Here is a 24,994-nt window from a genome sequence, read left to right on the forward strand (position 1 = left end):
AAGAGGGTGGGGGAGGTGTCGGATGGTGTAACATATGACATAATAATAATAATTTATGAATTATTAAGGGTTCATGAGCTAGGGGGGAGTGGGGATGGAGGGGGAAAATGAGCAGCCAATATTAAGGGGTCAGTTGGAAGGCAGATGTTTTGAGAATGATGATGGCAACAAATGTACATATGTGCTTGACACAGTGGATGTATGCATAGATTGTGATCAGAATTGTATGAACCCCCAATAAAATGATTAAAAAAGAGAAAAATGTCAATTTTATTAAATTTTATAGGGACAAAGATTTTCTTTTGTTATTTGTCTTTATTTATTATGCTTGCTTGCTGTTCTTATGTGTATTAGATCCTCATTCTTATTTTCTTCAAAATTTGCCATCTTTTTGCCATCTTCTGCTGGTTCACAAATGACTGATTTTCCCCCTTTTCTTTTATTCTTAAATATTTATGTAATGCTACAGATTTCTCTGTAAGTACTGCTAAGGTAAGCCCATAACTTTTAAAATGCAGTATTTTTATTAGAAGCCAGTTCAATATGTTTCTAATTCTATTGTTATTCCCTATTTAGCTAAGAACTATTTAAAACTGTGTTGTTTAATTTCTATGACTATGGAGTTTGTCTAGTTACCTTATGCTACTTATTTTCAGCTCAATTATTCTGTGGTTACAGAACATCGTATTATTGTAATCTTTGACATTTGTTGAGTCTTGATTTTGAGTAATGGTTTCATGTATATTTGAAAATAATGTATTCTGAGTTGTCGTGTATTTGGTAATTTATACACCAGTCATTCAGTCAAAATATTAAATATTCTTATTCAGGATTTACTTTGTCTTAACCATTGAATAATTCTAATAGTTCTGTTATTCTAACTGTAACTCTGTTATTCTAACTGTAAGTTATTATGAGGATTTTTGTATTTTTCTTTTGTTTTTGCTAGCTTAGTTTTATATATTTTAAGGAAAAACATTTGAGATTTATAGATTCCTATTGAATTGACCATTTTATCCTCCTCAGAAATGGCATGTATCATCACTACGAACTTAGTTTCTCTACCACTTCTATCCTCATGTCCAATCTATCATCAGTTTAGCACGATTTTTCCTTTTATATATATAATTTGTGTAACTTTCTCCATCTACACTGATCCTATTCTCAGGCAACTGTATTAGGGTCATGGGTTGGATAATAAAGTACACAAACTGGGTGGTTTAAGAGAAGAAAAAATTCCTACCTACTAGCTCTGGGGGCGTTGGCATTACTGATCCCTTCTGAGGCCTTCAGGAAGCCTGTTGCAGCTCTTGCTCATCGCCGTTCGGTCACATGTCATCCTTCCACTGCCTATTTCTATGTCTCTTCTACTCTCTTGGGAGGATACTCATCATCTGGAATTGTATAATTATCACCACTGCAGTATGTAGTGGTGACTCCTTCAAAGACCATTTCTGTACAGGTTCACACTTACAACTACAGGTGTTAGGACTTCAGCATATCTTTTGTGGGGATTCAACACAATCCCAAACAATGTGAACATGTACAAACTACTATAAAAACCTTGCAACTTCCCACATCTATTCAGACTTTCTTTCTTTTATTATATACATTGCATCCAGAAGGATCTTTTTAAAAATGTAAATCGTAATTTTTTTCTTCTTCTCTTGCATAAAACCTTTTAATGGCAGTCCACTGCCACAAGAGAGAGTCTAATTTCTTAACAAAGCTGACAAGATCCTTGAAGTTTTGTCCCCTGGTGATCTTTTGAGACTCTTGTGGACATGATGTATTGACAGAAGGCACATGAGAATCAGGGGACAGGAGATTTTCTTTGCTTAGTGAAAACATACTGTGGCAGCTATGCAAGTTTGAAACAAATCATAGTTTTGGCTTCTGTGCAACAGTGTGAAAAATTTTAATAAAAATATAATAAAGATAATCAACAGCCATAAATAATCAAACCCAACAGATGTTGACACTTTAGTTACCACATTTATTTATAAATCTTCTGGTGTGTTGCATGCCTAAACTTACTTGTCAAAAATCTTGCACAGATTTTCTTTTTTTAAAAAACTTATTTGTCAAAAATAAGTTATTTGTCAAAAATCTTGCCCAGATTTTTTTGTTTTTAAAAAATAATTTTATTGGGGACTCTTACAACTCTTACCACAATCCATACAGCCATCCATGTGTCAAGCACATTTGTACATTTGTTGCCATCATCATTCTCAAAACATTTGCTTTCTACTTGAGCTGTTGGTATCAGCTCATTTTCCCCTCCCTCCCCCATCCTTCCTCCCTCATGAACCCTTGATAATTTATAAATTATTATTTTTTTTTCATGTCTTACACTGTCCAATGTCTCCCTTCAGCATAGATTTTCATTGCTTAGTGTGCACTTAGTTTTTTAAAAATTATTTTATTTATGTGTGTACTAGCTGTCTTCTTTATTAACTGAAACTATTAAAACTTATCTCAACACACATCTTCCTTTTCTATCTAAATCTCTAACAATCATTTATCTTCCTCTGATTCTATTCTCATTTTCTCTATTACCCCCATACTCTCTCTACTTTGTTTCACAATTCCTGGGAACAATTACACAGGAGATGAATTCTATATGTGTCTTAATAGGTAGGTAAAACTCAGAACCATGGAGAGCAGCTCAGATGGTTCAAACTTTTAACATGTTAGTGCGATTACGGTTAGCTGTTTTAACTAATATTCTCTAATTTACTTTTCTGGGTTCTAATATACATTTCCATGACTATACAAAAATTTATGACTAAACAGTTCATTAAGGAAGTTAACAAGCTCAAAAGCCAGTGAAAAATGATCAGAGTTGAGTTGTTTTTCAGGACATTTTGCTAAGTTCTTTCTGATCTGTTAGTAAAAGCCCAAAGGGGCACACCACTCCACTGTGTGCCTCCTCAACCTGAAGGAATTCAGTTCAAGTTTCCTGGGTCAGCAAGTCCAACTTCCCAATTAAGGATCCAGGGTACCCCACTTGCAAGTCAGCTTCCTGCACAAAAGCACTCTACTTGCTCCACAGGATGAGAAGTCCATCACACTGTTCCATGCTCAGGTTCCTGGTTCTGTTGCTGCTCCTCTGATGTTATAGCTGTCTTCTAGATCCAGCAGGTTCACTGCACAGGGATTTCAGGTCCAGAGAGTGTACTCTATTCTCCTGGCTCTTCCTGGTAATAAGATCCCTTTTCTTGCTTCTCAGAGGGATCATTTTATTCACAGCAGGATGGAACTTCAGGGAATCTTGTTCATAATTACTTGCAGGTGAATCCTATCAGTGCCTTCCCCTACCTTCTTAGTAGACCCATGCAGCAAATGGAGTTAGAAACTTATGTAGAAGAGCCTTATTAAATAATTCATTGCTCCTGCACATGGAAGTCTGTATTTAAACTTGTTCTAAAATCTAAGGTTGCGAGTCATGCCTGACATAGAAAATCATTTAACAAATTCATATTCAATGAAGTGAAATTAATTTTCCATAATAGCATCACTTGGTGCAAGACTATTAATACTTTCATCGTTCTTGATATAGGCAGTCAGTCCCCTGGTTAAAACGAGATCAGTTGCTAAGAATCTGCCAGTAAGTTGGACCGGGTACACGTGGTTCTTAGTTAGCCTTACTTTACAGGCTCAAAGCCTTCCAATGATTTAAAAGCTACACATGAAGTAAGTGGAAGTGATTGTAGTGAAGATTTTGTTGCCAGTAGGGCTTAGTGCCGTCATTTCAAAGTGAAGGTAGATGTACACTTACCATTGGAGGACTAGTAGAAGTGTAAGTCAGAAATTTGTAACCTGTCCATGCTTCCAAATTGCTTCTTAAAAGTGAGGCATTATTTCATAGTGCCCCCAAGAAAATATTTTGTGATTTCACTTTGTATTTTTTCAGCACTTACGTAAGTGATGAAACAAGTGCCTATTGTGTACTCACCTTCCCAAAATGTGTACTCACCTTCCCCAAATGACTGTGTACTCAGCCACCCAAAATGCAAAATTAGATAGGAGAATGGGTGAGAAAACAAAGTCATACAAGTCAGTGTCTCTTTTGGAGTATTGGGAGGTATTGGGAAGGCACTGACGTACTAACTGCAAGGCTGGTGGTTCAAACCCTGCCTACTGTCTACTCATAAAGATTCACAGCCTCGAACCCTGCAAAGGGTTACTATTGGAATGGACTTGATGGCAGTGGGCTTGGCTTTTGGCTGAGACACATGGAAGGGTAACTTACCATTAGATTGGAGAGCCAAAGAAGGTGACACTTGAGCTGAGTATTAAAAGAACAAGAATTAAAAGAGGATATTCCTAAAGGACAGTGAAATTACAGGTAACTTTTATACTGGTGTCATTTTTTGCCTCTCCCACAGAATTTGTTTATAATCCATGTTAACCAACCATGTCACACTAAAGCAGGGACAGACATCTCATAAGCTTTCTGTCTTATATGTTGAACCAAAGACATAGAATGGAGCATTTTGTTTAATACCAGGTAGTAGTTTATTGCAGTGTAAAAAGGGTAAAGGAAGAAACTCAGGCTGAATGTAAGAAAGAGATGCTTAGAGAGAAATGCAGGCATGCTAGGTTAAAAGAGGATGAGATAAAATGAACAATGAGAACCCTGATTGCAGAAGTAGGCTTGCTCCTGACATTTCTATTTCTGTTTGCATGAAACTCAGCTGTATTTGGGTCCCTCTTTTGGGTCTATGAAAAGTTGCCACGTAACCATTTATTTCTCCTGAATTCTATTTGTGGTGTCTTGGGTGGGTCTCAACCTTTTGGTAACTAGTACTCTAAGGAAAGTTAAAATTTAATTATAGGGCATTGAGAGAGATTAATTCTGTAAAATTCCCTTGTGTCAAATATGGTTAAATCTTTGTATTTGAGGAGCAAGAGATGAGTGAAAAGGGAATGATCAAAAGTACGTTCTGGGAGGTCATGCTTTGGACTAGGGAATCACTGAAGGTTTTTAAGCAAGCGAGTAGCATGTTTAGATATACATTGCAGAGCTCCCTCTAGGTGAGGTATGAAGATTTGGAGCTGAGCTAAACTGGAGTTTTGTTCCAAGAACATTAATGCAAGTTATGCTCTAAACTTCTAACCAAAGGCAGCATTTTGAACTCACTAGCCTCTCTGCGAGAGAAAGATATGGCTCCCTACTTCCATAAGGATTTAAGGTCTTGGGGACCTTAAGGGGCAGTTCTACCCTGTCCTTTAGGGTTGCTGAGTTAGAGTCAACTCAATGGCTGTGAGGTGGGTTTTTTTTAATTAAAAAATTAAGGTATTCCAGTAGCATCGTGGACTGCACATTGGACTACAAACTACAAAGTCAGCAGTTCAAACCCACCAGCCTCTTTTCAAGAGAAAATGAGGCTTTCTGCTCCCATATAGATTTATACCTTCAAAAGCCCACAAGGACAATTCTACCCTATCCTTAGGGTCCTTTAAGAATCTGAATCAACTTGATGATTTTTGTTATTGAGAATTTGAGATGAGGTATAATGAAGTATGGAAATCAAGAAATAGTATGGGGATGGAAAGAAGAAATGAGACTGAATTGAGACCTAAAGTAGAGGGAGAATGGTTTAATAAGAATTCTCCATAGAAACATGGGCTTTATGTTAAATTTTTAAAAAATCTTTCCTCCTATTTAAGATTTTTTTAAAGATACCTTTTGCTAAACAATAGCTTTACAGTTTGAAGTAATCTATCAGTAGGGTCCTTCTTTCGTAAGCCCTCATTCAAAATGCTCATTCACAAAGGCAGAACCATGCCTGCAAAACTAAGACATGTCTTTAAAAAGCAGAGACTAGGAAAATAGCGAACATAAGGTAGTTTTTGTTTTCCTTTGTTTTTGCTTTTTTATAAAGGTAGTTTTGAGTTGCCATTTATCGGGCACCTTCAAACCAAGTCCAATAACTTCCAAATCCATAGCTTGGGATAGCACTCAATTGTTTCTTTTCACACGAGGGCATTTTAGCCTAAGTCCTAGGGAATATTTTAGTTCCATTAAACTGCTACAGATGTGTTTATGGAAACTCCAGTTTGATTAGTGGGCTTTTTGAATTGTATTATTCTAAGATGGCCTATGAAGGATGGAGTGCATCTTAGAAGGACAGAGCCTAAAGTCCTACTTTGTCTATAACCCGTGGCCTGAGTCACCAAGGGTTGGACAGAAAGTTGGTGCAAAGTGCCCAATTTTTAAAAAAAGTGCCCAATTATTACTGGGCATATTCTCCTCTTGGGAATGAATATGTATCAGTAACATTAAGCAATTTCTCCAATGGCAGGTTGTCCCATCTAGTTTATGCACCACTTACTACTTTTTTGAATCCTTATACCATTTACTTATTTATTTTTCTTGCCTTATTATGCTAAGATATTTTATATAAATGTGGCATTTTGTTAGTGACTTCTTTCACTGACATTTAATGTAATGTTTCCAAGGCTCACGAAGGTTCCAGTATGTAAAAATACCCTAGAGTACTGGGGAAGAAAGTCCTGTTTCCTTATTACAGCCAAGAAAAACCTTAAATAAATTGACATACAAATGCTTCCAGGGTGTGAGAACTGGGTACATAGCAATTAGGATGGTTTTGCTGTTTGAAGCAAATACTCAACAGCACCATCTACTGTTGAGATATGCAAACTTGAAAATGGAAAGAATAAACTCAGAACCTCATTTAGAATGAATACCAATAATCTGCTGGTCTCACTTTCAAAAGTTACAGAGTTCATAAGACAACAAATACTATTGCAACATATGCTGTTATAAACTAAAAATTCTGTAGGTGCTTTAATGAAAGAAGTCAGTAATCTACAGAAGTAGATTCAAAATGAGAAAACTTACATGGGAAAGTGATTTGCTCTTGTGATCTTGAGTGAGGCTGAGCTGGTTTTGGTACTGGCTCTTGTGCCTGCTTTGGGCAAGTGAGTTAACCACTCAGTGCTCTAGTTTCTGTAAAATTTGTGACACATTCGCTTTTCAGGGTTTGAAAAGCTAACATAGTAGTTTATGTCAAGCACTGTACTTAGTACATGATAATAATAGTGATAATTTTAGTTATAAGTGGTGGTGCCAATTTTGAATCCAGGACTCTCTGACTTCAATTATGTATCCTTTAACTTTGACCATGTCAGATAAAAGACTGACAATCTCACCAAACACATGATTAACTCATCTATCAAAGTCTGCTAACAAAAAAGGCCAATCTATAAATCCACCAGCATAAGATGGGCTTTAAGGGATTCTTAGATTGGGGGAGTGGAGGAAACCAGGTCATATCTTCAGTTCTGAGAAAGGGCCATTCAGTTGCCTGTGTTGTTGTTATTGATTTGAGAGACTGTGCTCTAGGCCCAAAGCATGGGCACAAGATCAATGAAGTAGGGACTAGCCTAGGGGTATGCATCACAAGTGGGACCATAGGCCAGAGGAATCACAGGAAAGAGAGAATTCTTATGTTCTAGACTCCACTCAAATACGACCTGTCACTCACTCATTCACTGCTAGCAAGTTGATTCTGACTCATAGCGACCCTCTAGGTCAGACAAGGTAGAACTGCCGTTGTGGGTTTCCAAGACTGTAGCTCTTTCTGGGCATTGAAAGCTTCATCTTCCTCCCACGGAGCAGCTGGTGGTTTTGAATTGTTGACCTCGCGGTTTCAGCCCAATGTATAACCATTACGCCACCTGGCTCTTACAGGGCACCTCATTCCTAATGAGGTTCAGTGGAGAAACTTCAACTCATATTCATTCCCTAGTTTTTATGTTAAGCCTGCTTCTGTAAAGATGACAGCCTTGGAAGATCTACGGGGCAGTTCCTGTTGTCTTGACTAGGGCTCTCTGGGTTCTAATATCCATTACCATGGCTACACAAAAACTTAATGGAGAACATTCATAACGGAAGGGTTTACAAAGAAGTTAACAAGTTGTAATGTCAATATGAAATGCTCAGGGTTGCGTTGTTCATCAGGACATGGTACAAAGTTCTGTCAAATGTACTAATAAATGCCCACAGGCCAGCTTTCAGCTTGAGCTCTGTGGGTCTGCAGACCAGTCCCCTGAATTTGAGTTCTGGTAACCTGTAAACTTCCCTAAAGCTCTAACTCTGCCATCAAGTTGATTTGGACTCAATACCAACCCTGTAAGACAGGGTGAAACTGCCCCTGTGGGTCTCTCTGTGGGAGTAGAAAACCTCATCTTTCTTTTGTATAAACTTTAAGCATGTATGAACGTAACTTGGTTTTTTGAAGTTAAGAAAATCCCAACTACTCGGTCTACTAATTCCACCCCACACTATGAAGTCAATTCCAACTCATAGTGACTCTATACTGGGTTCCTGAAGCTTTGTACATCTTTGCAGGAGTGGGCAGACTTATCTCCCACACATGGAATGGTGGGTTTGAACCACTGACCTTGGGATTAGTAGTCCAACGTTTACCCAGAAGTTCCACCAGGGATCCTTATGTACAATGGCTACCAGTAAACATCATCTCCTTCAACGATGATGATAGTGTAAAAAATATAGGCAGACTGGGAAAGATTAGATTTTGTAGTGAAATTACTCAGTGGTAATGCCACGTATAGATGTGGTATTGTTAGAACATCAATGCATACAATTAATATGGCCCTTCTAGCCATAATCCCTTATGGGATGTACAATAAATTCTGGCCTCTATACTTGAAGCTATATCCCCAATTTGGAGTGAGTTCTCTACTATGCTAACACACAAGATTGTCTCCACTGTAGTTGAGGGTATGTTGTAAGTCATTACCCTTGCTTCCTTCGAGGTATGGTCTGTTGAAAAAAAAGTACGCTTCCATACAGGCATTCTTCTGTGTACAAAGCTGTCTCCGAAGCAGGAACACTCAAAGAATTCCCAGGGCCTTCAGAAGAAGGGCCACTAGTGGGGCATGTTTGAGATCTCTGTCTGAAGTGTGGAGACCAGAGGTACAAGAGACTGTGGCACAGAAACCATGGGGCAGAGCAGAGGAGCCACGCTGAGACCAGAGGCTGAGGCAAGGAGACCCTGACACAGAAGAGAGGCACAGTGCTGAGAATGAAATGTGAAGCAGAGGGACAGATGGGTTTCCTGGCCCACACAGGCAGAAGCCAAGGGAACATCTGGCTGAGAAGCTGAGGATGTGAGCCATGCTTGGGCCTGGCTGAGGAGAGGTGTTGGTATGAACCGGTGACTGTAGCCTTACTATTTACTGATTCTGAGTTATGATAACCTGTTAACTTCCCTAATAAGCTCCCATAATTGTGAGTTTGTCTGTGAGTTCTATATGGCCATTGCAATAAATTGCTGAACCCAGCATAGAGGTGTTGTGAGAGGAATGACTGGTGCCAGAGTAGGTAAAGGATGGAAGGTGGAGGCCTGTTTGACCCTTGCCTCATGACTCTAGGGAAGCCAGATGAGGTCAGATGTGACTAGTGGGTTTGAACTGCCAACCACGTGGCTAGCAGTCTCTTCTTGGAGAGTGCCACTAACGTCATACATTCTTACCGTGAGAAACTTCAGAGTGCCAAAGGAGGATACAATTTGATATTGGGGAATGGGGAAGCCTCCTTTCATCAAGTCACCATAAAACCATGATAAATCCGCTCCTTTTTCCTTGGTTTTTTTTTTAATCCCTTGCATCCTTTTTCCTTGTGCTGTAAGTTTGACTTATTTTTTGACTGAAAGAATGGGTGGGTGAGGGGTTGACAACAAAAAAAACAACAGAATGACATGATAGTAAAACTTTTCATTCATTTCTACTTATTTATAGGCGTAATCTATAAAAAAGGAACGGATGCCAGGGCAGGACTTTTTAATACAGCGTTTCATTGATTACTATGCATTACTTTCATCACTATGAACAAGCATCTTAGGTAAATGTACAAAAGAAGAGATTTTGCAGCAGCCACGAGGATGCTTGCGGGGATACCCGTTCCCGCCTACCAACCAAAACGGAGCAGCGCGGGGCTTTTCCTAACACACGCGTGTCGGTTCCAACACCGACAACAGAACATATTTCCCTTCAGTTGCTGACCTCACGTACGTGATAAAGTCTGTTTCAAAGAGCACGATTCTGTTAAAACGGCACACGGCGTGTTCAGGCCAGCTCCGGTGACACCTCAGAGCACCCAGCGGGCCGCACACCTTCTCCATGAGATGGGGAGTCCCCTCATCCACTCCACCGGCGAGCGGGGCGAGGACGCGGCGACCGGAGGGGCAGCCACGCGAAGGACGACATCATTGCCACCAGAGAGAGGGTCTTCAGTGCCAAACAGGCTGGATCGGCACGGAAGGCGAGGGGGTGGCTACACCACCGTCAAAACACCGATCTCCAGGACCGCCAGCTGCTGGTTCGCGGCACTGGACCTCGCTGGCCAGGGCCAACGAGCCGGAGAAGGGCCTTCAAAGTCTGGGGTCTCCGCAGCCTGACCCCGCCCACCACGCACGTAGCCCCGCCCCAGCGTCAGCCTGCTGGTTCGCGGCATTGGACCTCGCTGGCCAGGGCCCTGACCCCGCCCACCACGCACGTAGCCCCGCCCCAGCCTGCTGGTTCGCGGTATTGGACCTCGCTGGCCAGGGCCCTGACCCCGCCCACCACGCACGTAGCCCCGCCCCGGCCCCACCCTTTCGCGGCCCCCAGTCATACCACTTCCGGATCTGGCTTCCCAGTCGGCCTCCGTCGCTCTCCACCTCCCAGTTCCCAGTTCTCTTTTCCCACCCCGGCCGCCTCCTTTAACGTAGTCACGTGAGAGGCGAGCGCGGAGGCTGCCGGGACTGGTACTGCCGGTCGTTCAGGGTTCGGCCTCAATATGGCGGTTTCGGTCGGCCGGTGACCGAGGAATTGCGGTCGGGAGGACTCGGTGGCGATTGTCGGCGTCACCACCGATTGAAGTGGAATGCCAGGGGGCCAGGAGGAGCGCTGAGGAGCCGCGGCGGCGGGACGGTTGGCGGCGTGTGCTCCGGAAGCCCAGGCGGCGGCGGTTCCTTCTACTCGTCTCGAGGCTTCAGTGCGGAGCCCCGCCCGGCCGGGCTAGGCCGGCGGGCGGCGGCGGTGCAGCTGCAGCAGCAGAGCAGCCTCTGAGGGTGGGCCGGTGGGCGGGCGCCGCCACCGCTCCTGCCGCGGCGATGGCCCAGTGTGTACAGTCGGTGCAGGAGCTAATTCCGGACTCATTCGTCCCCTCCGTCGCCGCGCTGTGCAGCGACGAAGCGGAGCGGCTCACTCGTCGCAATCACCTTAGCTTCGCCGAGCTGCTTAAGCCCTTTTCTCGCCTCACTTCCGAGGGTATGTGGTCCTCTTCCTCTCTCGCTGGGGTCGGGCAACTGCCGGCGCCGGGAGAAAGGAGTTGGGCGCGAACCGGAGCCGGAAGGGGGGCATGTTTACATCCCGGCGCCGGGAGAGTGGCCTCTGGAGTTGGGGCCCCGGTGGCTGGGGCCGTGGTTGAGGTTGTCAAGCTCTAATTTCTCCAGATACATTTCCTTCTTTCTCGACCAGGCGGGAGGTGTTAGCTATTTTAGGGGAGAACGTGAGCACCTGCGAAGGGGCGTTGGGACTGACTATTCATAACGCCTTGGGGGAGGGCATTAAGGAAGTTGCCCGGCAGACAGGGTAGGAAGAAACTGCCTCTTGGCTCGCTGGGTGGTGGTGATGGGGTGGGGGGCGTGTCTCCGTTCTCTCTTAAAGAAAGCAGGCCATTTACCCCCTAAGTGATCAGACTTTCGAAGTTGGGTTTTTTTTAAATCGTTTTATTAGGGGATCGAAGTTGTTTTGAGTATTACAGTTTTCCAGCTGCGAGGCTCATCTCTTGATTGACATTTTTGAAAATTTGAACTTTGCTAGCTGGCTTGCTTTATCTTCTCGAGGTGGCGGGGGGGGGGGGGGGGGGGGGAGTGTATCAGTAGACTCACAGCAGCTTTTTCTGGCTCGTAAATGACGAGTTAGACACGTTGTAGTTAACCGAAGTATTGCCTGCTGTGTGTGTAGACTTAAAAGGATGGAAAACGCTAATACATTTTTTCCAGTTAAGAACTCACTCTCCCCATCCCCCTTTTTAATCGGAAAAATGTTTCTATTATTCAGGCGTGAGCTACCAGTTTTCTGCAGCTTAGGCAAAAATGGGTATAAAATGGAACCCTCACAAATCTAACCCACTGCCATCGGGATGGCTACACAATCATAACCACCCAGGTAGATGGAAGTAGAGTTCAAAATTTAAGTATTGTACAAAATGCAAGTATAGTTCTTTGACTTTTACTGCACGTATAGAATTAAGGATTCTACTGGTTACCAATTGGACTGCTAATTGCAAGGTCAGCAGTTCACATCCCCCAGCCCCTCAGGGGGAATAAAGGTGAGTCATGATTTCTGGTCTGGTAAAGATTTACAGTCTCGAACCCAGTGGGGTCAACAATGAATCTGAATTAACTCCATGGTGGTGCATTTTTTGTTTCGTTTTTTTCCCCTTTAATAATAATGGTAAGGAGAGTGGGTTATATGTTGGGCTGCTAACTGAAAAGTAGCAGTTTGAATCAAAAGATGAGACTTTATAGTTCTGTTAAGATTTACAGCCTCAGAAAGCCAGGGAGGCAGTTCTCTGTCCTTGTGGTCTCTGAATTGAAATCAACCTGATGACAGTTTATTTTGTATAACTAAGCTGTGTATGGCAGTACTCTGCTGGTTATTTGACTGTGGTGCCTTTTCTACAGAAAATGATGTTGCCCAATAAATTCATACCATAGTTGGATTTTGCAAGAATGAACTCTCTGTGGAAATTGTGTATATAATGGAGAGAGGAAGCTGTCTTGCGCCTAAACCATCCATCTCACCTACAGTGTTGTACTAAGTCAACAAGAACAACAAAATGCCTTAAATTCAAACAAGACTGTAGGGGACTGGGAGGGAAAAAAGAGGAGCTGATCCCAAGGGTTCAAGTAGAAACAAAATGTTTTGAAAATGATGATGGCAACATATGTACAAATGTGCTTGATAAAATTGATGTATGGATTGTTATAAGAGCTGTAAGAGCTCCCAATAAAACAATTTATTAAAAAAACAAAACCACTGTAGAGACAGCTTGATTTTAATGTGCTCACATTTGTAATCCTAATAAAGAGTTTTAATGCTCATCCCCCATGCATACCTGTGTTATATGGATTTTCTCTTTTATTCCTCACTGAAGTCTGTGAGGTGGCTATTGTTCGTTTTCACCACTTTGCATTTGAGGACTTTGAGACCTAGAGATGTTGTCCAAAGTCTTGCTTCTTGGAAAGATTTTAAAACAAGCACTGTGTACATAATTGTTAACTTCATTTTATCTACTTTCAATACTTAGAATTATTTATGCTGTAGAGCACCTCTATCCTATAGAAATACAATGAGTCACATATAATTAAATTTTTATAGCAGTCACATTAAAACGCACACAAAGAAACAGATGAAATTAACTTTGGTAATATATTTAATTCAATATTCCTAAAATATCTCAACATATAAACAATATGAAAACATTTCTATTTTTTTTCATTCAGACCTTTAAAAACTTAATCCCGTATTTTCCAAATGGGGGATTAATTTTCAGAAGTAACTTTTAACTAACTTGAGAAATCTGTATTCTATAGAGCACAGCTGCCTTGTTTTTTCTGGACCCTGCAAGTTTTCCACCATTGACTGGGTGCGTGCAGCGTGCACTTTTTTGTTGCTCATTTTAGTGGAAAGTACTGGAGTTTTCCTTCTCCGACTTTTTGCCTTACATGAGTTCTAGCTTTCACAGATTTACTGTATATGACTCAAATGATATTTACATGGTAATCTGTACATGCAAGGCCATGGCAGAGCTAAATTTTATTTTGAAGTTAAGATGTTATAACCAAAAACAAACAAGAAAACCAAACTCACAGTGATTGAGTTGATTTTGATCCATATCGACCTCTATGACGGTAGAACTGCCCCTTTGCTTTTCGGAGACGGTAAATCTGTACTGGAGCAGAAAGCCTCATCTTTCTTCCATAGAGCCACTGGTGAGTTTGGACTGCTGACTTTGCCTTGAGCAGTCTAATGCTCACTGGACAGGGCCACCAGAGCTGCTTCCCACCAGGGCTCCTCACCAGAGCTTGTAAGTTTCAAGATGCTACATGGTATGGCAATTTACTGTTGGCGATATTAGATCTTGGGGGATTTTTAGCCATTTCTCTCACTCATTCTTAGTGCTTCCCTCTATTAGATTGGTTTTGTGATTGTCTATTTTATTAGTCATTTAATGCTATATTGAGTAGAAACTCATCAGCCCCTTTGAGGGGAAAAGGCCTTGCCATAGTGTCCTCATGCTGTGGTGGCTAGCTTCCCTCAGTAAGCGGAGAGGATGGGTACTGTCACTCTGTGTTCTATTGGTTTACCCTGGTGGATCATAGATACTGTAAAAGGAGACTACACAACAGACCTGGTTTTAGTTGCCTTGAATAGAGGGATAATTGGTAGAAATTTATTAGAGATGCCAGAGTATATATCTTTTTTTTATACAAAAGTAATTCTAGAAGAATGCAGAGAATCCAGCCCCATCACCAAAAACTGACAAACATTAGCCTGTCATATTTGTTTTAGATTCTTTCAATAGAAATCAAACATATAGGACTGAAGTCCCTTTCTAAGTTTATTTACTGGCTAGAAAAAGAGTACCACTTTTTGATGGTTAAGTACCCCAAACCAAGTTTTCCCAAATTGTCTCATTTATACGAGGGGCTTTCAAGAAGTCCGTGGGAGAATTTTATTATCTTTCAGTTCTATTTTTCCATGAACTCTTTGAAGACTAATAACTGAAGACAGTTATGAGGCTCCATGAGATAGATTGTTGTACCTGCTGCTGCCTCCATCACTTATTGACCAGACATGGTACTCAAAGCTTTACATTTACTATCTCATCTAATCCTTAAGTGAACAGTGAAGCATGCACTATGTGTAGGAAATTGAAGTACAGAAAAGTTAAAAAGATGCTTAGAATAACCTAATGAGTAAGTGATGAATTGAGATTTAAATTCATGTTGGATTTTAAAAGCAGGATCCTTAGTCATTGTGATGGGCCACTTTAATCCTGTTTTATAAAAATGAATAATTGTTTTTAATGGTGTTATTAACATACACTCATGTCCAATACAAGTCAATGGTTTGAATACATTAAAAAGAATATGTAATCATTACCATAATACATTTTAGATCATTGTCTTCATTCTTGTATCTATTGTTACTAGCTCCCCATTGCCCCGCCTTCCTTGTCATAACTCTTAACGATCATATTCTGGATTTCATATGAAGAAAATCATATCCAAAAAACCCCATCAGCATCAACAAAATAAACAAAAAGGCAGAAAAACAAAATTACGACTAGTTAAAAATGGGTTAAAAGGGAAAACAGTAAGATGAAAAAATAGGCTCAGTTTTCCTACTGTGAACTATGAACACTCTAGTTCCAATCTCCTGAGAACCTATTCCTTGGTCTAAAGCTCTGAGCCACTGGTTATAAATCTTATAAACAAAGACCAAGACTCCATATAATTTAACAAAAACCAAACCACTGCCACTGAGTCAAGTCTGATTTATGTGACCCTCTAAAATAGTGCTTCCCAAAGTGGGTGAGGCCTCCCTCTTTGGGGTTGCTAGAATGATCCAAGGGGGCTGCAAAGCAGATACCAACACGTGATCCTGGATTATGGGTTATAAATCAAAAGTGTTTAATTTCCAGAGGGATATTGAGTGATTTTTTTTCTCTAAACAGGGAGTAAAACCTAAAACGCACTGCCATTGAGTTGGTTCCTACTCATAGTGACCTATGTGACAGTAGAGTTGCCCCTGTGAGTCTCCCAGACTGTGACTTTCTATGGGAGTACAAAGTCTCATCTTTCTTCATGAAGAGTGGGTGGTAGGTCACATAAGTTTGGGAACCTATTCTATATAGGATTTCCAAGACTAAACCCAAATGGGAGCAGATAGCTTCATCTTTCATCTGTGTAGTGGTTGGTGGCTTTGAACCACTGACTTTTTGGTTAGCAGGCCGACAGCTATCCTATAGTGCCACCTTATATAGATCTCCCCAAATACCACTGCCATCCTGTCAATTCTGACTCAGAGTGACCCTTTATGAGGTGGTTTCCCCCCCCCCAAAAAAAAAACAAAAACGGAAAAAAGCTCCACTAGGTGGAGCTTTCATAGTATGCATTTTTTCCCCAGCTAGGTGAGCATCAGGCAACTTGCTCTGCGTTAGTGCACCCAGTGGTGTCACCTGTAAGGCTCTCTTAGTCACAGTAATTTTTTTTCATAAAACAGTTCGCTGGAATATTGTTTTCTTGTGGTGGCCAATTTAGGAGAACAGTATGTCTGGCTGTGATGTGAAATTGTGTCCCCTGCTCTGGAAAAATGCCACAGAAACTCTTGTGATGTTGAAAACAGCTTACAAGGACAGTACTACGGGGGAAAACTCAAGTGTATTAGTGGTTTTCGGTTTCAAAAAATGTGACATATCAATCGATAACAAACCTTGTTCTGGACATCTGTCAATTTCCCAAACACGAACACATTTACAAAATTTGTGCACTTTTGCTTGAAGACCTATGATCAACTGAGAGATGGGAAAGTTATCTGGACTATCTTGGAGCTCAGTGAATTTTAATCTAATATTTGGGAATGAGCAGGGTCACTGTCAAATTTGTCCCTCAGGTTTTGACCAGGGAAAAGAGCGGCAAGTGGAAACATGCTGTGCTTCGAAAGAGCAGCTGGGATTTATTTTTCCAAGGTCATTACTGGTGATGATTTATGGTGCTATTACAATCCTGGAGGCAAACATCAATCAAGCCATTGGAAAATGGCATTGTCACCTTGCCCCCCAAAAGCTTGTCAAGTGAATTCAAAGATGAAGACGATGCTTATTTGTTTTTATGATATGAGGGGGGGGATAGTGCGTTTTGAGTTTGTTCCACATGCTCAGAGTTCAGCAGGCTTTCAATTGACAGGTTGTGGAAAGATAGCGCAACAGTGTGCAACAAAAATGGCCTGATTTGTGGCAGATGGGGACTGGTTTTGCCACTATGACAATGCACCTGTTCATGCAGCCATCTCAGTGGGCCAGATTTTTGGTTAAAAATCAGCAAACTTCTCTTGTCCCACGCACCTGACTCACCTGACCTTGCTCCATGTGACTTTTTGTTTCTTCGAATGAAGAGGAACATAAAAGGACAATAATTTAATGACTTAGAAGAAGTGAAGAAAAAACGAAGGAGGTGCTGTCAGCCATCCAAACAGATGAGTTTGAAAAATGTTTCCAAGAATGGAATCGCAGATTTGACAAATGTATTAAGTGTAATGGAGAGTACTTTGAAAGCTGATAAGGTTGTTTTGTAAAAAAAATTTAAATATGTAGCTTTGGAAAGGGAGAATTCCTGTTGTTGTTTTTTTCGTGAGGGTAGTCCTTGTATAGCAGTGTTTCCCCAAATAGGTACAACTTCTTTTGGGGGTGCTGGAATGAACCAGGGGAGCTGAAAGGGCAGATACAGGCACTCTATTTTGAGCATGGGCTCTAGTACAGAGGTTTTTCATTGCTGGAGGAGCTCTCTAATTTTGTTGCATGTGTGAAGAGGGTGGTAGACTAAATCTATTTAGAAATCTATCTACTATAGGAATTCTGAGGCTGTATGTCTTTACAGGAGAAGATAGCAACATCTTTCTCCCTTTGAGCTGCTGGTGGATTTGAACACCAACCTTAAAGTTCAGTGCTTACCTGACAGCACCATTAGGATTCCTCCTTTTATATTGATAGATTGAAAAGCCAAATAGAATTTGGAGCCAACTAGTGGGTTTCTTAGAGTAGAACTGCCTAATAGGGTTCTTTCTTTTGCCCAATAAGGTTTTAAAGTTTTATATCCTTATGGAGCCAGACTGCCACATCTTTTTCCTAGGGTAGAGCTGGGTGGGTTCAAACAACTGACCTTTTATGTGATATGATATGTATAATATATGTTTAACCACTGTACTAGGGTGGATGCAGGGAAAATTGCAGTGGGAGAAGGAATATGGGCATTGATTTTTATGATAATGGGATGGGAGCAGAGAGGAAACTGGAAGAAGCTGACAAGCAGCATTTAATTCCACTTTTTTTTTCCTTTATGTATTCCTAATGGCCCTGTGGGTTAAGAATTGAACTGCTAGTTATGAGGTCAGTAGTTCAACTCCACCAGCCACTCCACAGGAGCAAGATGAGACTATCAGCTCCCATGAAGATTTATCTTGTGTATAGAGTGGCTGTGGGTCAGAATGGATTCTGGCACTTGGTGTACTATCTTCAGTTGCCACCAAAGACCTAATACTACCTTGGACTAGCCTAAGGGTGAAGTGAGCTTTAGGGAGTTGGTATAGATGGTAGTTGGTCTCAGGGAGCTCTAAATAATATGAAGGGAAGGGACCTATAGTAGGGAAATTTTGTAGCATTTAGGGACAAGCAGGAAATCCGGTGAATTAGTTGTCTAGTTAGCCATTTTATTTTATTAGGAACAGTACTGAAAAAGTTGTATTTCTAGAATAGTCTACTTTGAATTTCCTCTTTCTGATTTCAGTATCATTTTTGTTTGTAAACCATGAACCCAATTTTTTTTTCATTATATTTGGATCATTATGTCTTGTGTAAAATTAATTTCAAGGTTTTTTTCTTTTCTTTTAAAGTTCACATGAGAGATCCTAATAATCAGCTTCATATAATTAAAAATTTGAAGATATCAGTAACCAACATTGTCACCCAACCACCTCAGCCTGCAGCCATTCGTAAGCTTTTGAATGATGTTGTTTCTGGCAGTCAACCTGCAGAAGGATTAGTAGCTAATGTGATTACAGCAGGAGATTATGACCTCAACATCAGTGGTATGTAACAAGGTTTGTTATTCTTTCTTAAGTGAAGTTTTCTTTGGTTAGAAAAGTTAGTCTGTAACTTGAAGATCATTCAACAAATACTAAAATGATTACTGAGCACAGAACCTAGGGAATGCAAGGTTGACAAAGATAGTCCTTGCTTTTAAGAAGGTTCCAATCAAGTAAGGAAGCAGTCTTTTAATCCGAATTTCATTATTTTATAATGAAAATGTAATCGTTCTTGTAAAGTTAATATGAGGAGCCTTCAAATGTTCATGGAAAATTTTCATTATCTTTTGATTACATTTTTCCATGAACTTTTTGAAGCCCTCTCATACAAATTCTGTGAGGCTACACACTATTTTATTCCTAGTATCTACAGTAATACCTAGCACTTAAGCAGAATAAATATTTGTTGAATGAATAACTAAACAGTAGATAGAAAACTGTATTTTTGTGATTTAAATGCATATTGTAATTATAAGATAGTTGTAGTTAATTTAGTTTAACTGGAAGAAAAGCATAAACTGTAAATATGCAATCTTGTCTGAGTATTTTTTTTTAGTATTTCTTAATCTGATTTGAATGGTAAATATTTCTGCCACAAGATTGGTAGGTATAATTGTATTTTAATATGTAAAGTGAGCCACCTATATTTGGTATGACTTTTTCCCAATATGAAAAAGACTTGAAGTACTTAATTGAAGAACATTGGATATATTTTTAGAGGGAAAATATTTTATCATCTAATTAGGATATTTTCAACCTATTCTTATAACAGCATAATGTAATATCGTCTTACCATTGATTACATATTTAAAAGATTTCCTTAAATGTATGCAGTGAGGGACCAGAGAACTTACGTGGCATGTTTTAGTTGGTTGTACTTGTTTATTTAGAAATAATTTTTTTTAATGCTTATGCATTCTTTTTATGTCTTCATTTTAATTCCATCAAGATAGATTAACTTGTTAAATTTTAATTTAGCATGGTCTGACTTTCTGCACAAGAATCTTGAGTTTTAGCCTACATATTTTGAGCAGTTACTGGAGTAACAGTTACAGTAGAGTAAAAAATTTGGATGTGAGAAAGCGATGGATTATGAACTATTTCATATCAAGGGAAATTCATGTTATAGTGTGAAAGGCAGTGAATCAAATGCCATTATGTTCGTTTAGGTTTTTACTTGTTTAGTCATTAATTGAAAAACTAACAGAAGTCACTTAGTGCTTCAGAGCCCTCTCTTGAAAATAAGAGTTTGACTAAATATTTTCTTAAAGTTTCTTTCAGACCTTCAGTCCTGTGATTCTGTTTTATAGGGTCTTAAGATATTTGCTATTTGTGCAATAATAATGTATTGATAGTCTGTTATATGCTGTGTGTTGAGATAAAGAGGTAAATAAAACATACATATATTTCTAATCTGGTGAGGAAGATAAAAACATAAAACAGTAATTGTCATACATTTTAATTTTTTTATTATCATAGCACATTGTAATAGATAACGGCATAGCTGATAAACCAAAACACTAGTGGGGCACAGAATGGGAATAACTTTCATATTGAAACATTCAAAAATATATCTTATATGCTTTAAATATTTTCCTAAACCTTCAAAGCCTATAATACCTTTTACTGTAAAAAACCCTTAATACTGACATGCTAAAGGCATAGTTATAAAAAGATAAAAGGAAAAAGTAGCAATGATCTACGAGGGGGTACTCAAAAAAATCCGAAGTTGCACTGGACTGAGCAGAGCTTTCTTGGTATGCTTTGTTACCCCCCCACTAGGTGAGCATGGAGCAACTGGCTCTTGAGTTAGCACACCGAGTGGCATCACCTGACAAGGTTCTCTCTATTTACAGTGATTTTTTTATAAAACCAGTTTTGTTCAAACCTCTTTTTTTTTTTTTTTTTGTGATGGCCAATTTAAAAGAACAGTGTGCTGCTGTGAAATTTTGTTCCTGTTCAGGGAAAAATGCCACAGAAACTGTTGTGATGTTGAACACGGCTTACAAGGACAGCGCAATGGGAAAAACTCAAGTGTACAAGTGGTTTTCTTATGTCAGAAAAGGTGGTATGTTGATTGTCTTGCTCTGGACATCCGTCAGCTTCCTGAAAGGATGAAAATGTCGACTCATGGTACATTTTGAGTTTGTTCCACCAGGTCAGATTGTTCATGAAGATTTCTATTTAGAGGTTCTGAAAAGATAGCATAACCGTGTGACAAAAATGACCTGATTTGTGGCAGACAGGGTACTGGTTCTGCCACTAGAGCAACGCATCTGCTCATGAAGCCATCTCAGTGGGACAGATTTTGGCAGAAAACCAGCAAACCTCTCTTGTCCCACTCAACTGACTCACCTGACCTCTCGCTATGTGACTTCTTTTTGTTTCCGTGAATGAAGAGGGACATGAAAGGGCAGCAATTTAAGAAGTAGAAGAGGTGAAGAAAAACAAGGGAGGTACTGTCAGCAATCCAAACAGATAAATTAAAAAATGTTTCCAAGAATGGAGTGAGTCTCAGATTTGACTAATGTATAAAGTGTAATGGAGAATACTTTGAGATGAAAAGGTGTTTTGTAAAAAAAGTTAAATACATAGCTTTGGGGGAAAAAAATCCGGGGTACCCCCTCATATTCCTTGTCACGTGTTTCGCTAACTTCTTTAGATGTTTCCTCTGGTATTTTGTGTCCATAAGAAATATATGTCTTTTTCACAATCAGTTAAATTTTTTCTTAATTTCATTCTCATTATGGTTGATGAAGATTTAGTCTATATACTTTTAGTATCTCTGTTATAATATGACTAGATATTTTTCACTTTCTCATGAAGAAAGTAATATTAAACTTTTAGTTCTTACATTCTTTTTCAAGGGTTAGTAATTCTCTTTTTAAAACCAACTTACTTGCTTTTCTTTGTATTTATTTTAGTGTCTCATACCTCCTATTGTATTCAATAGGGTTTTGCTGGATTAATTACTGAGTGATTCATTTGCCAACATTTCTTTCTTGGAGATTTCTGTCCAAAAGCTTTATCTTCTATATATTCTTAATACGAAACAGTATCACTGGGGTAATAATTGCTTCTTGGAGGACCAAAAAAATCATAGATATTATCATGGTTTATGGCTCACCAGGGGGCTAGATAGATATTTGGTATCTGTTCCTACTAAAATTTTGAGGCAGAGTAATTAGTAAAAATATATCTAAAAGTTCATTCATAACTTTTCATTCAGAAGTGTTCATTCACCCCACTGAAGGTGATTCCAGCCCACAGAAACTCTGTAGTAGGATTAGAGTCAAATTACCTTTTGATTAGCTACCATGTATGCACCACCAAAATGAAAAAATCCTATACTCACTGTCATTGAGTTGATGACTGCTTATGGGGACCCTAAAGAGCAGGGTAGAGCTAACTGCCCCTGTGGATTTCTGAGACTGTAAATCTTTATAGGAGATGCAGGTGGTGGTTTTGAACTGCCAATCTTGTGGTTATCAACCCAGTGTGTAACCCACTACACCACCTTAAAATAGCTCATTGACAAGGGATAAATAAACTTTGAAAATGAACTTTTACTCCCAGGCCGGCTCCACTGTTGTCATTCCGGGGATTCCTATTCTTTCTCTTCCATATGGTCTCTTGCTGATAGCCTGTGTGGGTGTGGTCCCATGACTTGATGGGCATCTCCAGTAAGGAAAGAAAGGTGCATAGAAAGTGACATTTTTAAAGAAACGAATGATTGAACATGTTCTTAAATTATTCTTGTGGCTTTGTCACTTATTGGTTAGAAATCATTTCCCTTAAAATTATTAGTTTTCTTTTGGCTTCCAGTATTTTTCTTGAGATCCTGAATGCAATTCTAATATACATCTTCCCTTCTTGTCAACTTTTAGAAGCTTTTGGAAGCACTTATCCCGGCTGTTTTGAAATTTCATGTTGATGGTATTCTTGGTACATATAGTTCTTTTGGAGGTGGGGGTAAGGGCACACAACTATTTAGTTCCTTCAGAGAAAGGGTCTAAAATCTATTGTTTGGCTATCTGTATACTGCGGGTTGGCTAAACAGTCAGCGTGACCTGATAAAGTGGCTTTTAAGAACAATGTAGTCATGATTTGCTTGTGAAGAATACTATTATCTGCTTATTGTGCTTGCACTCATTCTTAGGTCCATCTCAACATCCCTGTATAAGGAAGGATTAGAGCTATTTACCTTTAAAAGCAGGGGAGGCACTACTACTATAACTGACGTCTTTAAGCAGATTTGGAAAATTCCCCCAAATCTAGTAGTCTATGATCAATTCTTAAACTACATACCAGAAGAAATAACATTTAGCTTTCTTCAGCTTTATCCATGCTAGTCTAAGTCACTCTTTTCATTTTTTTTTTAATACTGATTCTGAGGACTGGGAAATATATAGTGATGCACTGAATTCATTTTAATAAGATTTCAGTGTACTGCCATAGAAAGAGATGGTATTCTTTGGCAATTATAAAAAGTGACTTTATGAGTGTCAAATAAAGTATTGAATCTCTTTGTCCAGAAGCACACTTCTAGGTTTTTCAGTTGATGTCGTTCTGCATACTTTTTACCTATTCCGGCTAAGAAATACATGTTAGATATGTATCTCCTCAGCCTAGCTTAACAGTGCCATGTTTTCTTCATCAGATCGGTCAATTAAAGCTAGTGTTCCTTGGTACAATAATTGGAAAGACACATTGATGGAATTGAAAGAATCCTCGTTACACACAGGTATTTCTTGTAGTGGTCTCAGTTTTCCAGACTCTTCTTACCATAGCTTGCCTATTATCTTTCTTCCTCCCCACACAGCTACTGCCTTTGGTATTTGTCCCATTAACGTGAGTCTAATATGTTTAAAAAGGGGCAGCTCTGATGGTGCTTGTTTGACTTCTTTTTTTAATCTATTATCTATCCTATTTACTTTTGATATGCAACATCATTTCCTAAATCAAGATGTCCTTGAAAGTACCATAATTGGATTGACTTATTTTGCTAAAAGATACATATTTTCCCCCTTAAGTTTGTTATACTTGTAATAGTTTTTTTATTTCCCTTATGCTAATTGATAAGTCAACTTTTATATCTTGGTGACTAATATGTGATAAACAGTACATGAGAGGATTTAAAAATGATGCTGATCTGCTTTTCCTCTGCTTCTTGCCTCTCCCTCATTTTATAAGAAAGATTAAACAAAACAAAAAAAAGAAAGATTAAAGGATGCTGAAAGCACTTACATGGAAATAGGCTCATCAAGAACAGTTCTCATGGTTATTGCTAAAATACAATAAATGGTATTTCTTAATTTTTTCATATTGCTTAAGGTGTTTCAGGATTTGCAAAATGGTCGTGAATTTTATGAGTTCTTGTTTTGGCTTGTTTTTGCTTTCATATTCTAAGATGGTCTGAATTAAACATTTTTTTATAATCAATATTTTTTGTTAAATTTTAATTTTGGGGGCTGTACATGTTTTGTAGCATTGGAGGAAGGTTTATTAATAACCTGAGATGTGCAGATGACACAATCTTGCTTACTGAAAATGAGGCAGGCCTGAAACATGCTGATGAAGATCAAGGATTGCAGCCTTCATTGTGGATTGTAACTCAATGCAAAGAAACCAAAATCCTTACAACTGGACCAATAGGGAACCTGATTAATGGAGAAAGGGTTGACGTTGTCAAGGATGTTGTCTTGCTGGGATCCACAGTCAGTGCTGTGGAAGAAGCAGTCAAAAGATCAGAAGACTCTTTGCATTGGGTACATCTGTTGCACAGACCTCTTTGGAGTATTGAAAAGCAGGGATGGTACTGTGAGGACTGCGGTGCGCCTGATTCAAGTGTGGTATTTTCAGTTGCCTCATATGCTTGTGAAAGTTGGACCTTGAATAAAGGAAGACTGATGCATTTGAGTTGTGCTGATGAAGAATATTGAAAGTACCATGAACCCCCAAAAGAACCAACAAATCAGTCTTGGAATAAGTCTAGTCAGGCTGCTTCTCAAAACAAGGATGGTGAGACTTCCTCTCAAGTACTTTGGACATATGGTCAGGAGAGACCAGTCCATGGAGAAGG

At 39.5% G+C, this 24,994-nt stretch overlaps 1 protein-coding gene across 3 annotated transcripts in view; it reads left to right on the plus strand.

Annotated features, from left to right (window-relative positions):
• The first annotated feature begins 10,719 nt into the window (after positions 1–10,719).
• The window catches only part of TRAPPC8 (trafficking protein particle complex subunit 8), a 99,114-nt gene continuing 84,839 nt past the window's right edge, over positions 10,720–24,994 (plus strand). The window contains exons 1-2 of one of the 3 annotated variants that reach the window (XM_075532485.1): positions 10,720–11,307; positions 18,721–18,915. In XM_075532485.1, coding sequence (XP_075388600.1) covers positions 11,151–11,307; positions 18,721–18,915 — 352 coding nt within the window. In that variant the 5' untranslated portion in view covers positions 10,720–11,150. Of the gene's footprint in view, positions 11,308–18,720; positions 18,928–24,994 lie in introns of those variants that run through there. The other 2 variants (XM_075532486.1, XM_075532487.1) reach the window with 2 other exon arrangements.

Source organism: Tenrec ecaudatus, chromosome 15 (assembly GCF_050624435.1).
Source record: "Tenrec ecaudatus isolate mTenEca1 chromosome 15, mTenEca1.hap1, whole genome shotgun sequence".
NCBI lineage: Eukaryota > Metazoa > Chordata > Mammalia > Afrosoricida > Tenrecidae > Tenrec > Tenrec ecaudatus.